A 14,141-nucleotide genomic window follows, 5' to 3' on the forward strand; every position below is an offset into this window, starting at 1 on the left:
GTGGGGAGAGACGGTTGTGGCAGCAAAAACGTTTCACAGGTAGCTCAAGAGTGGATTGCATTTGGAGTCAGGTGGGTGTTGCACACAAATGAGAGTAGTCTAAGACCCCATTCACACTGAGCTACATAAAAAAATCACTTTTTCAGTGCTGATTTGAGCTGAGGAAATGCTAAAAAAGGGAGAGAAGTCCAGCTGGAAGGATGAGACTGCGGCAGCTTTATCTTGCTGAAGAAAGTAAACAGAGCTGTGCACCAAATAGCAATGGAGCTAGAAAGTATTTATGCTTTGTTGTGATTGAATATGCTTTGCGAGGGTAGATCTTCTGTTGGAAGGCCAAAAACAAATGCAGCTTTTACTAGTCCTAAAATCTAGTCCTAAAAGTTCTCCATTTGATGCTGAATCTTACCAGATATATATACTATACACTGAGTGGCCAGATTATTATGACCACCCCATGAGTACTTCGTTGGGCCACGAGATAACTCCACGAGATGACTTCGTTGGGCCGCCTCGTGACTCCACGAGATGTTGAAAGGTGATGCGAGGAATCTGACACTGCACTGTTGCCCTTCTGTTGTCTTGTACCAGTCTTGCCACTCTCCGTTGTGCCCTAACATTGACTAACGCTCAAAAGGTGCAAAATAATCTTTTTAGATTTGGGGAAAAGATATATGTTTAAATTTGGGGGACCTATTGAGGGGATATTTATTAGGAATGTAGGCCACATTTATGTGCAGTATGCATAGATGTAAACGCATGAACAGGTGTGAACACCATGTGAAAGAGCAAAAAAGGTGTATTCTTTGAAATTTGAGGAAAAGATAAGGGGGACATAATGCATGAATCTTTATTGCATGTATGCAAGTTAATAGCAAAATGGAGGGCAACATGTGCGTGCAACGCACTTGGATGAAAGTGCATATGTATGTACCGTGTTTCCCCGAAAATAAGACACTGTCTTATATTTTATTTGGCTCAAAAAAACACACTAGGTCTTATTTTCGGGGTAGGTCTTATTTTTCTTTTTAATGTACAACAATCTACACTTATTCATGTACAAAAATATGGTGATCAGGGGTGCCGTACCTTTACAAGATCATTTTGCTAACCAATCGCTGGCCAGAATGAGCGAAGTGCACTTTCACTATCGATTCCTCACAGGCGGAGCACATTTGGTATCACTCCTCCTGTGACAGGAGACGGCGCTATAGAGGAGGCATCGGCTTATGCAGCTCTGCTCCCTCCAGTGCCGCCTCGCCTCCTCTAGCGCTGGGTTCGTTGGCACCGCTGATTCTCTCCTGCCTCTCCCGCGGCTCTTCAAGTTCCCCCTTATGTCACCACCGGCCCTGGGAATTGTCACAACTAGGTCTTATTTTCGGGGTAGGTCTTATATTTTAGAAATTCCCAAAAATAGTACTAGGTCTTATTTTCGGGGTAGGTCTTATTTTCAGGGAAACAGGGTATGTGCATCGCACAAAAGTGCATGATCATAGGATTGTACTGACGTCTAGTTCCTCATTTAATCCATTAGGGTTTAGTGTTCTATATATCGTCGATGTTGTCCAAAACGACAGCGTAGGGTCTTGGTGGTGCGCCCTATATATAGAAGGCCACAGGGGCAAGTTAGACCATAGACAACAAATTCTGTAGAGCAGTTTAGAAACTGGGTAATGGGATATTCTTTCCCCAAACTGTCCCAGAAGGACGATTGTCCATGTGTGATGAATGCACATGTTTTGCACCTCAATTTTTTACATTGGAAGATGCCTTTCAGATCTCCATAAAAAGACAGGAGGGGTATGTGGTCCTTATCTGCTTTAATCTTGCTGGGGGCAATTTTATTCCCTATGTTTGGGGCTTTTTTTAAAATGACCTCAGGGTTCTTAGGGAGTTCCGGGCCTAGTACAGGATCCTGTTGCAGAATATGCCAATTCTTTTTAAGGATTCTTTTAATGTGCCCATGCTGAGTGTTATATTTTGTTATGAATCTAGGGCCGGTATTACTATGTGGATTCATTTCCCGAAGGGGCTTAGTGGATGAAAATGGGTCAAGGAACTGACTAAAAGCATCCTCTATCTGGTCTATAGGGTATTTACAAAAATGAAAAAAAAGAAAAAAAATATTGAAAACTTTTCTGGGTCCTGCCCATAATAAAAAATGAAAGGTATGAAGTGAAATAGTTTCTCTTGATTTTATTGGTTTTATTTTACATTTACATACTGTAAAAACTAATATTAATCACTATATCAGGGGCGCCCACTATTTTTCATCTGGAGATCTACTTTTCAAATGACGAGCTCATTGAGATCTACCAACGAAAAAACACCTGCATTCAGGGGCGGGAGGAGGCGTGGGCTGCGCAGGCAGGCCCCTCGCCCACAGTGCGATCGCCTGCAAGAGTGCCTGTGTTCCAGTCCAGTGCGATCCGCAAAAATGCTGCAAGCACTATTTTTGCAGATCGCAATATTAATACACTAATTGTATTGCAAACAAAAATAATTCTCCCAACTTGTATCTAATCTCTTATTTTTTAACTACATGTAGACACAATTAATATTATTTCTTATGTACTTATTTTTACATGCTGTTTCCTGCCAGGATGATGTTTATTTTCTTTTATTTTTAAAGAATAAAAACCACATTGCTTATTTTTTCATCACTGATCTTCTCTTCTTATTCTGTGTATAATGGAATTGTTTTAATGCCTGAAATACCTATTTTCTCTTATCACATGAAACATAATTTTCAGGAGAGTAGCAGTAATTCTAATAATTTATTACCTTACATCCCATATTTTCTATGATAACATTTTCTGGTTTATTAGAAATTACAGCCTAGATTGCTTTTGACAAAATAGCTAAATCAGTGAACTTTCAAATAAAATTTCTCAGACTGACATGCTCAAAGTATTGACTGTTGCTATGCAGCCGTGTTCTTTCCATAGCGTTTTCCAGAGTATAGATAATTATTTGAGAAACTGTATAAGACTGTAATTACCAGACAAAAAGAAATTAAAATGTAATTATAGATTTTTCTCTGATTGGCCATAAAATACATGCTCATACAAAATGTTATTTGTTCAGTATCACACTACCGTGGATGATGTTTTTATGTTATATTCTGTGCATCTCAGCTTATTAAACAGTACCAGTTTTGGGAGCTTTAGATCTTAGGCTTTTTGAACTTCATCTTAGGCTGTGTTAAAACCAGTGTGGCTTCACTTGTCTATTCTTTGCACATACCCAGCAGGTTGTCCTTGAAACTTATGTATAATTGTAATGCAGTTCATGGTATCTGTAAAACAGCTTCATCTACTAGTTGCTGAATGAACCTTTTCATGTTATTCCTCAATAGTCTAAATATATTCATCATCATCAAATCATGTCATTGTGAATGTCTCCAAAGATAAACCTAGAAATACTCTAATGGCTTACTTTAAATGACAACTGCTATCTCCCAGATGGAGAATTACATTGCATAATGTTTAATATTTATTCAGTGTCAACATATTTAGCTGCACTGAACAGCTGGAATATTTCATTTGGGCCTGGGGCTGTCAGTTGCCTGGAATCATCTGTAACATTTAATCATAACTGCTAATGTTTCTTGTGTAGCCCTACCAGCTAGAAAATTCAGCTGTTATGTTTATCACAACATGGGCTTGGTACTCTGCTAATGCCAACTTGAATGGGATGGTTTTATGTGTTGTTTTTGTAAAAGTTGTTTATAAGAGAGGGTGTGTGAAGCTATAGATTTTCCGCAGATTTTCTGTGGTCATATGGAAAAAGTGCAACAGAATGAAATTCCTTCATCTACGCTAAATTGTGTGTATGGAGGAATCTCCCACTGGGTCAAGCTTCAGTATCTTGCCAGTTGGCCCGCTGGCTCTCAAAATACCTGAACAACCCAATCCTATCGCCCTCTTCATACCAACCGGATCATTACCCCCAACGGTCACTCACAGGTAGATGTTAGCCAGGTAGAAGAGGCCACCACCTTTCACCTCATATCTCCTACTTTCCTCCCCGGCCCACTTTTATGATGGTTGTTACCACTAGGTTCTAGACACCAAGGAGAATTATAATTTGTATTATGACAAACTGTTCATCAAGAGTTACTTGTTTTACCTGTTTTACCTATTTTCAAGAAGGAAATGACAGAATAGATATCGTAAAGCATGTAGCCGGCTGGTTGCATGATGAGACAACAATATACGTGATATGTAAAATGTCAAATGTGATGTATTCTGTGAAACTTAATAAATAAATACATGCTTAAAAAAAAAAAAACCTGAACAATGCCTGCATCCAATAAGATTGCTAAGGTATTTGTGACAGCCAGTGAGGCCGACTAGCAAGATACTGAAGCTTGACCCAGCGGGAGATTCCTCCATCTAGCATTGATGGAGGAATCTGTTGCACTTTTTTCATCTGACCATAGAAAATCTGCAAATAATCTATAGGTGAGATGTAAGGCAGTGATTAAAAATTGACTTACTTCTCCCATTTTTGCAAGTGTGCTGAATGAATTATGTCCCCTGTTGTTCAACTTTTACCTTGGCTTCTGCTCGTTCTTGCCTCTGTCTTAACATTCCACATAAGTATACTGTGGAAAATCTTGAATCTGTTACATGATGTATTCAGATTAGGTGCTGAACAGCTGGGGGTTCTCTTTTCCCATTTTTTGAAGGCATTTCTGTAAAGAGCATCTGAACTCTAGAAGTTGTGCCTAAAAATTGCCTGTGATCGCCCTGCAGCTGATCTTTTCCCCATTATTGACTTACCATGCCTTGTTCTGCAATCTGTCTCTTTGTAGAGATGACGATCTTGGTAGAGGCAGGGCTTTTATATTTCAGGAGGAATTCCAGACAGAATGGTACATTTTTCAGCATACTGCTTAAGCACAATGCATTTAATTAATATATTTAGATGTTCCGTATAACATAGCAAATCTTTTTTCTATGCAGGTTTACTTTAATTCCTAACTCCAGCCTAATCTTTATTGTTTGGAATGGAACGGGGCAGACATAGAACCTCTTTTAGATTTGTATTGCTATGTGTGTGCATATTGGTAACTTCCTCCTTCCTACCCTCGTGAGAATTCCATCATAATAGGATGTGATGGGATATAATGGGGACAGCGATGCAACACAAAACTTTTTGTAGAGGAAAGATGAGACATCATATCAAACTTTATAATATTGTTTGTGGGTTCCTGTATGAGTGACACTCTTCCCCCTTTTTTGGGGGCATGTAACAGGGATAGAAACTGAGGGGAAATCTTCCATTGGGTGCACAGACAGTAATGAAAACTTCAGGAAATCATTCCAAAACTAAAAAATAAAGTTGTGGCTGGAGAACCTTAACACTAGAGACTGCATGGATCTGTGCTTCCATATCTGTAGTTTGCTGTCCTGAGGTTTACATGATTTAAGCAAAGGAAAATACTTACATTTGTGGCTTATTTATAAAGGTAGGGAAAACAGAAGTTGGTTGTTGCTGGTTTCCTGGTATGTTATTGCACATTACTTTATAAAAACACTGATCATTTTCAATGACAGGCAGCACAGTGCTATGAGCAGCTGGCTGACTCACTAGTAGAGTTGAGCTCAGGTTTGGAGACAGCGCATTACTCTGCCCACCCACGGAAGCTGTCAACACACAAATGAAGCATTTTAGCTAATGGGCTAGTGTAAACAAGCCATTAGGGCTTGCGTTTGTTGGCAAATGAAACATGCCTTCAGGTGCACTTTGCCTTAGTTCATTGACTGGTGCATTTCACCTGCTGTTGAGCTTCACATGATTGACCTCCTTCTGAAGCTGGTTGGAAGGTGGTTGTTCAGGTACTTCCTGTTATAGGTTGAGGATGCTCTGTCCTTTTCCCCTAGTTGTTCTTTTGTGTTGTCTCCCTGTAATACGGCTTCCAATGGAGACAAGTAGATGTTCCGATACACGTTGCACAGGTGTGGCCTACAATTGTCGCCATCAGGAAACCCACCCTGAGAAATGGCATGTGGCAGTTGTTGTAGTGCATGCATGTAGACATGAAGTGTCTACAAAAAGGTTTCACAAAATCAGCAGTGTGTACAACAAAAGATAAAAAAGGTAAAAACAAATTGTTTGCGATATTCAGCAAATGGAATGTTACTCAGGCAGGGCAGGGGAATGTCCTTTACCTACATAGTTTGAGCTAAAAGGTTTCCCTCTTTCTCATTCCAGAAGGTTGGGAGATATCACTTATTGCTTTTTTCATTTGGACTCTGAAATGTATGCTAGCAGAACTGGCTATGATACTGTAGTGTGTCCCAAGACCATAAGCATGTTGAAAAGTATAAATAGATGTTGATTATCAATCTTCATATGCAGTTAAATTCTCAGTTAATTTGATGGAATGAAGCATGAAAACAACTGTGCTCCTATGTCTATATAAATTCCGCTCTACTATCTTGGTCAGCACAAGTGTTTTTGAAACATGCACTCTTAAATATTTCATGACCTGAACTTATGTGGTTCTCAGGCATTGATCTTAGCATTCTATGCTCAGATGAGGACATTTACTGGCCTGCATACTACAGTCTGTTGAATCTTACCCTCTCCTGAATAATATACAGTATATATATATATCTCTATATATAGATATATATCTCTATATATAGATATATATATCTATATATACATACACTGAGTGGCCAGATTATTATGACCGCTTGACGTTTGTAGGCAAATTAGCTATAATTGGCTATAATTTCGCGCTGAAGTTGCTAGAGGGCCAGACCATTATAAATAGGGAAGCAGGTTGTTTACCACGACAATAGAAGTGATTTTTTTTCTGAAGATATGGGTAAACAACGTGATTTAACAGCCTTTGAACGTGGGATGATTGCAGTTGTTGTTAAAGTGTTTAAAGATGGACTGTCAGCCGAAAATCTGGGTCTGAACGTGCGAATTGTGGCCGTCAGCGACTAGTCAATGTTAGGGCAGAACGGAGAGTGGCAAGACTGGTACAAGACAACAGAAGGGCAACAGTGCAGTGTCAGATTCCTCGCATTACCTTTCAACATCTCGTGGAGTCACAAGGCGGCCCAACAAAGTACTGATGGCGTGGTCATAATAATCTGGCCACTCGGTGTATACACAGTGTAGTCCAGATTTGGGAAATTGCGACACCTTTCAATGTTCATTCTTATTTTATATATACAACATATAACTAGCAGTTGAATGTTCCCTGTACATTATACAGTCTCCTGTCTGGAGACCAGTGAATCTGTAAGAATAATCAGTGTATATTGGCTCATTATTTTTAAGAACGTGGTCACATAAGTGAGGAGAGTTCCGATGTAACGTGACTAAATGCTTTGGTATTTTTTTAATTGATCTCTGCTTAAAGGGAGGAATAGAGTTCAGAATGGCAGATTCTTCCGAAATGTATGTTATCTGACAAATGCATAGACCTAATGACTTTAGAAGGGCTGTGATAACCTTCAAACAATATGATTCCCAGCACATAATTGGATTTACGTGAAAAATGTTCCATAAGACATATCTTTCTGTGTTTGGAAACTGACATTTTTTTTTCATGTTTAGGTTCTACCATTTCCCAGTCAAGTAGTGTATAACAGAGTCGGAAAGTGTGGTAGCAGAACGGTCGTCTTATTGCTGCGCATCCTGTCTGAGAGGCATGGGTTCAATTTGGTTACATCTGATGTTCACAATAAAACCAGACTGACCAAAAATGAACAGGTAAGCAGAAATCTTGTTTTTTTATAGTCGGGGGGTTTGTTATTCAGTATCGTTTGCTTACTGGCTATAACTCTTTCAGGAGTTCCACAGCAAAGACGTTAAATTAAAAGCAGTAATGCATGAAAGTCTTTCTTTAGCATTTTACAAGTTCTGACACACTATTAAATCACCAGTTATTTGGTTTACTTTTATATTTATTTTGCAAATGCTTTTACAGATGACCTTGAAGTGATAGGATTTATGTAGCAAAACTGTTTAAAGAGTTTTTAAAGCCAATACTTTTTTCAGCTTAAGATAGAGTAGAGGATAATTAAAATCATTATCAGTTATGTAGTATTCAGTAGCCAGTAATTTTCTGTCTTTAAGGAAGGTTTTATCTTCACTTCCTGTCCTGGAAAGAAGTTAAAGGTAATAACCAAAACAGGTGTCCCAATAGGACTTTTTTTTTTCCTCAACTTCTGTTCCAGTGACAATTGTAAAATTTTGGATTTCCCATCCCTTTCTGTCCTGCTGAAAATCGACAACAGGGTAAATCTATCCAGCAGAGACCCAGACAGCAAAAAATAAATAAATAACAGGTTCTAATATTTTCCCATGCTATGTAAAGCATAAAATAAGGTTTTAAAATAAGGACAAACTTTTGTTTACATCTATTGGCCATTGATTGTGTTTTTCCAAGCAGAAATCTCCTACTGCCAAAACAGAAACCCAAAGCAGAACCTCAAACAAAACCAAGCTGGTGTTTTTACTGGGGTAGATGGGGCTTTTAATGTGTCAAAAATGCAATTAGGGATAATACAACATAGTAATGACAAAATTACATAGTAAAATAACATTTATTTATTAAAAGATTACATTATCCACATGATATGGCGGAGCTCTCATTGTAATGACAACTGGTCCCTGCCAATAGAAAACAGTTGGGCGGAGCTAGCCGTCACTGCTAGTTCCGCCCAATCGTTTTCTATTTTTTTTTTTTACTTTTTTTGACTGTTTTTCTATTCTGCATTCCGCTATTCACTCACTGCTGTTCGCCATCTATGAGAATAGGCCGAACAGCAGCGAGTAGCCTGCCGGAGGTTCGGCTCAGCCGATCCAGATGTTGGATCGGCTGACTAGAACTCCTTCTGCCCTTTGGGTCGGCTGAACATGTTGAGCATGTTCGGTCGACCTGAAGCCACCCGATGTACGGCTGATTTCAGCCGATATATGGCTGAAATCAGCCATACAAGCCTGAAGTGAATAGCTGAACAGTGTTCGGCTCACTTCACTTTGGGTCGGTTATTCACTCGGGTGCCTACGGCAGCTTTGTGAATAACCCCCTTAATCAAAGGTTTTTTTTTGCTGTTTACCTATATTAGGGGTGCGGTGTCCTTGTTCATGTAGTGATTCAAAACATTTTACTATGTTTTTACTTAGGGGGTTATTCACAAAGCTGCTGAAGGATCTGGCCTTTTACTTCATATTTTAGTTAGCATTTTGGTGGCAAGACATCCACTGAATTATTGTGGATATATATTCTTATCAGCAACAAAGTTGATTTGTTTTGGTTTTTGTAGTCTTTAATGCCCAGTTGAAATCTTGTTATTTAAAGAATATGGGATTTAAAAAAAAAGAGTTCATGATTAAAACAGTGAGACACTGCCCTGTGCTGGCAGCATGTTCCCTGAGCAGCATTGTTTATTGAAGCACTTGGGGTGTGTCAAGTCCTTGCTTGTACCTGGATCACTGTGCTCTGTGGTTCTCCAGTGTGCTGCCAGAACAGGGCAGCTTCTTACTGTTGTAATTACAAACACATTCAAGAAAAATGTACTTCATTTATCTACGTTATAGGTCACCATTTACCACCCCTTAAAATCCATTAAATTAGTATCGGATGTTTCAGATTAGGTGCCAGAGATTAGAACCTCCTTAGGGGATGTGCAGGTGAAACAGGTCTTAAATCTCTGATATCTAGTTTCTGGTGCTCTATATGCTATTGCCATGTATGGTGTCCATCATACCAAGATCAAAATAGCTCTCTGAGGTCCACAGAAAGAAGGTTGGAGGGGCTTAGGAGGCTGGCAAGGGATTTTAAAAGATTGCCAAAATATGTTAAATCTACAAGTGCCGTAGATTTCAAATGACTGCTAATTTGTCCAGGACCTTATTTGCCTAGCAAACAGTCCCCAAGAGTTGACTGATGCTATAAGAAGTCACCAAGAACCCCAAAATTTAATTACAGGATCTGCAGGTAGCTCTTGCAAAAGTTGGGGTCAAAGTGCATGGATCTAAAATCAGTTGCACCAATTTAACCTGCGTAAGAGTAGTGCCAGAAAAAAAGCCTTTGTTGTCCAAAAATAACATTAGAGCAAGTTTGCCATTGAGCATGTAGACAAAGACAAGGCCTTCTGAAACAATGTACTGTAGAGTCTATTGAAGACTGTAGACTATTGAATCAAAGAGTTGCTGGCCAAAGTTACAACAGAAATGCTTTCCGCAAACCAAAGACAGCATTTCAGTAGAGAAACCCTGGGCAGCTTGCAGTCAGAAGAAGTTCTAATATTTGCCTGTTCAAATATGTAAAAAAAAGTCGGTTTCTGTATGGTCTTTTTTATTCACATGATTGTATATACAGTATTGTGAAAGGTTTTCTAACTACCGTATATTTCTGACAAAAAAAGTGGACACAACCTTTTTTCTTTTTATTACTACTGTAGTATTTGTAATAAATATTCGTATTCTTGAAATAAAATGTATACAAACACAAATTTTACCAGGATGTATACAATTAGGTGGGGGCACAGTCCTGTAGGTGGGAGCACAGTCCTGTTAGTTGGGGGCATGGTCTGTAGGTGGGGACACGGTCCTGTAGGTGAGGGCACAGTCTGTAGGTGAGGGCACAGTGTGTAGGTGGGGACATGGTCTGTAGGTGAGGGCATAGTGTGTAGGTGGGGGCATGGTGTGTAGGTGGGGGGTACAGTCCTGTAGGGGAGTGCATGGTCTTAAGGTCCTGCAGCATCCAATCTAACCAATGCTCACTATAATATAGATTCTGCAGACACATGCAATACACAAGCAGCTGTCTATGGAGATGTGAGTCTTGTACGGCTGTGTATAGGGGTAGAGATAACCTAGGCTGCAGTACACAATGCCCCTTCCCTATGATAAAGAACACCACTCACCCGGCCCAGGCCGGTGTAGGATTTGTGTGTTCCAACGGACCGGCTCTGATTCCCCCAGAGTACCTGCATGCTGAGCTCGGTGCCGTGGCTTCCAGTGTCAGCGACTGTGGCGGGACAAAGTACCACCTGCTGGCCAACACAGCAAACTGCACCCAGCTAGCAGCAGCTGAGCTCCCAGATAAACAGAGCAGCTAATTCCAACTTATTATCGCGATCTACCAGAATTAGCTTTGCAATCGACGGGTAGATTGCGATCGACCTTTTGGGCACCCCTGCCCTAAATAGTACTCTTTTACCATGTTCATAGGTGTCTATGGTCTTCAGAGATAAATGCTTAAATGAAATATGTCTAGCCCAATTGACACTTTAGGGAGGGATGCAGAAGCGGAGGCAGCTAGCTTGGCTCCATCCCCCGCTACAAGCAAGTTTCTGAAAGCCGTCATCCTGCTGCCATGAGATACCAGCGGTGTTAATTAGGAGGATACCAGTTTGAGTTAGACGGGCCGGGAGACTGACACATGGGAGGACGGACACACCGAGAGAACTGGACCCTGAACAAGATTTGTAAGGTGCTACTAACGGGAAGAGAGAGGAGAGCTGGCTGCGAGGCTGATATGCATGTGGGCATTTAATCAGATCATTACTGCAATAGAGGCAGGGGACTACAACTGGCTACAAGAAGAGGATTGATGTGAGCTGCAAGGAGTTGGTGAGAAAATACTGGCCTGCTGAGATAATGTATTGGTGCTTTGTGATTGCCTATGAAGCCTGGACTCTCCTCTTAACGGGATAGTAAGAAATGCCTGTTTGCTGGGACATTTTGTTATAGCTCTGTGAGTGTTTATGACATCTGGGCTTTTTTTCTCAAGAGGCTGGTGAAAAACACCTGTTTGCTAAAATATTATGTTAACCTTTGCAGTTGTATATGAAGCTTGGATTTTCCTCTTAAGGAGCTGGTGAGAACTACCTGTTTTGCTGAGATAGTTGGCTAAGCCTTGTGATAGCCTATGAATTCTGGATTTTCTTCCTAAGGGGCTGTGAGGATAACCTGCTTGCTGAGATGTTTTGCCATGCTCTATGATTGCCTATGAAACCTGGGCTCCACTCCTAAGGTACTGTTGACAAGCACCTGTCTGCTGAAATATTTCGCTATGCTCTTTGATTGCCTATGAAACCGGACTGTCCCCTTAAAGGAGAACTATGAGTTGAGTGCTTTTCACTCACCTCATAGTTCTAGCCGACCTGTGACAATGAGACTGTCGCAGGTTGGCTCAGTAGATCGGGAGGTGAGCGAACACATACCGGCGTTCGCTCACCTCTCGATCCTGTCACGGCAGAGAGCTGGATTCCTCCTCTCCCCGCTCTGATCCGCCAGTGCTGACTGGCCGGACGGGGGAGGGGGCGGGTACAGCTGGCTCTGCCTCTAGATAGGCAGAGCCAGCTGTCAGTCACGCAGCTGGACAAATCCGGGCACAATTGTCGGGATCCGCTTCAGCTGCGGCGTCTCAGTATACAGCGAACTACAGCTTGCGGTATACTGAGCCTAGGGTGACGGGAGGGCGCTAGTTTGTGTCCTCCCGTTACCCTAAGGAGAACTATATGGGGAAAAGCCTTAACCCCATAGTTCTCCTTTAAAGTGCTGGCAAGAAACACCTGTCTACTGAGATATTTCTCTAAGCTTCGTGATTGCCTATGAAGTCTGGCCTTTCCTCTAAAGGGGTTGGTGAGAGCTGTTTTCCGTGATATTCCGCTAAGCTTTGTGATAGCCTGTGAAGCTGTGACTCTCCTAAGGGGTTAGCGAGAACAATCTGCTTGCTGAGATACTTTGCCAAGCTCTGTGATTGCCTAAGAAGTCTGAACTCTCCTCCTAAGGGGCTCACGAGAGCTATCTGCTTGCTGATATTTTTTGCCAAGCTATGTGAGGGCCCGTGAGGCCTGGATTCTCCTTCTAGGGTGCTGGCGAGAAATATCGGTGTGTTGACATATTGCACTAAGCTCTGTGATTGTTTATGAAATCCTGGCACGCCTCTCAAGGTGCTGGTGAGAAACATCTATTTGCCGAGATATATTGCTGGGTTCTGTAATTGCTGGTGAAGCCTGGACTTTTCTTGTAAAGGGTCAGTAAGAAGGGGCAGCGGTAGTTCATACATACATACATACATAATCAATTGAGCCCTGGCCTATAAAAACGAAGTGAACAAGATGCAGAAAACGAAAAATACACAGCAAAACAGGGATGAGGCTCTAACCCCTTTTAAGTTGAAAGCAGGAGCCAATATCTCCATTGACAATATTAATTTGGACTCTGGAGCAAAAAGGAGTGGTACTTCTTTAATAGATGGTGTACAATCCCATGCTGAACTACCTGATACCTCTCAGGAGCTATTGGATACATTTAATGTAATGTTGCAGCAAGCTGTTGAGAAATTCACTAGAGACATTACAGACAAGATTTCTAAAGAAATTAGAGAATTTAGAAATATAATCTCATTGATAGAATACAGGCTGGATGATGTAACAGTCCTTTTAGGGGCATGAAAAGGAGATTGGTTCCTTAAAATGCGATATTTTGGAACTACATGATAAAATAGAGGATACCGAGAACAGAGCAAGGCATTCAAATTTAAGGATTAGGGGAGTACCAGAATTTATTCTGGATATTTCCGCAACTGTAAAGGCTCTGTTTCAAGAACTATAGGACGTTATTGTAAAGCTGCACTACTTTAAAACTATAGAATATTTGTTCCAGACAGCAAGGGGTAAAAAAGATCTGGCCCACCAAGGCTTTAAATACCAATTGTTTGCAGATCTGGCATGGACAACAATTCAGAAGCATAGGAGCTTTAGGATATTTGTATAGTTTAAACTATGTTTTTCGTATAAAGGAAAGCGATACTTCCCCACGACAGCGGAGGCAGCAGGGAAATTATTTGTGTCCTTGGGGCTCATGGATGCAGAAGAGGAATTTCATGCACTACATAAGCAGATCGAGCCCCATCTTGAAGAAGCACATAAGAAAGAAGACACATCCCCGAGTGTGGATACAGCCCAGAAAAAAGGAGCAGCAGAAGAATAGGGTCAATTATAGGCCATAGCAATTTGGGATCCATACTGTTGCTAGATGGGGAACAAATGGGATGCGTTAGTAATGTTTAGGAGAGGGGGGAGAGGGGAAGGGTAAAAGTGTGAATAAGGAGAGAAAGGAATTGTCTGCTTTTTGATTCCCTCCCCCCCCCC

The 14,141-nt window shown here is 41.0% G+C and overlaps 1 protein-coding gene across 1 annotated transcript in view; it reads left to right on the forward strand.

Moving 5' to 3' along the window:
* Positions 1-14,141, forward strand: part of UST (uronyl 2-sulfotransferase) — a 239,223-nt gene that overhangs the window by 149,879 nt on the left and 75,203 nt on the right. The window contains exon 3 of the mRNA XM_018559381.1: positions 7,585-7,740. Within this exon, the coding sequence (XP_018414883.1) occupies positions 7,585-7,740 (156 nt within the window). The remainder of the gene's footprint in view (positions 1-7,584; positions 7,741-14,141) is intronic.

The sequence above is a fragment of the Nanorana parkeri genome, unplaced genomic scaffold (genome assembly GCF_000935625.1).
Source record: "Nanorana parkeri isolate BGI_ZX_2015 unplaced genomic scaffold, ASM93562v1 scaffold391, whole genome shotgun sequence".
Taxonomy (NCBI): Eukaryota; Metazoa; Chordata; class Amphibia; order Anura; family Dicroglossidae; genus Nanorana; species Nanorana parkeri.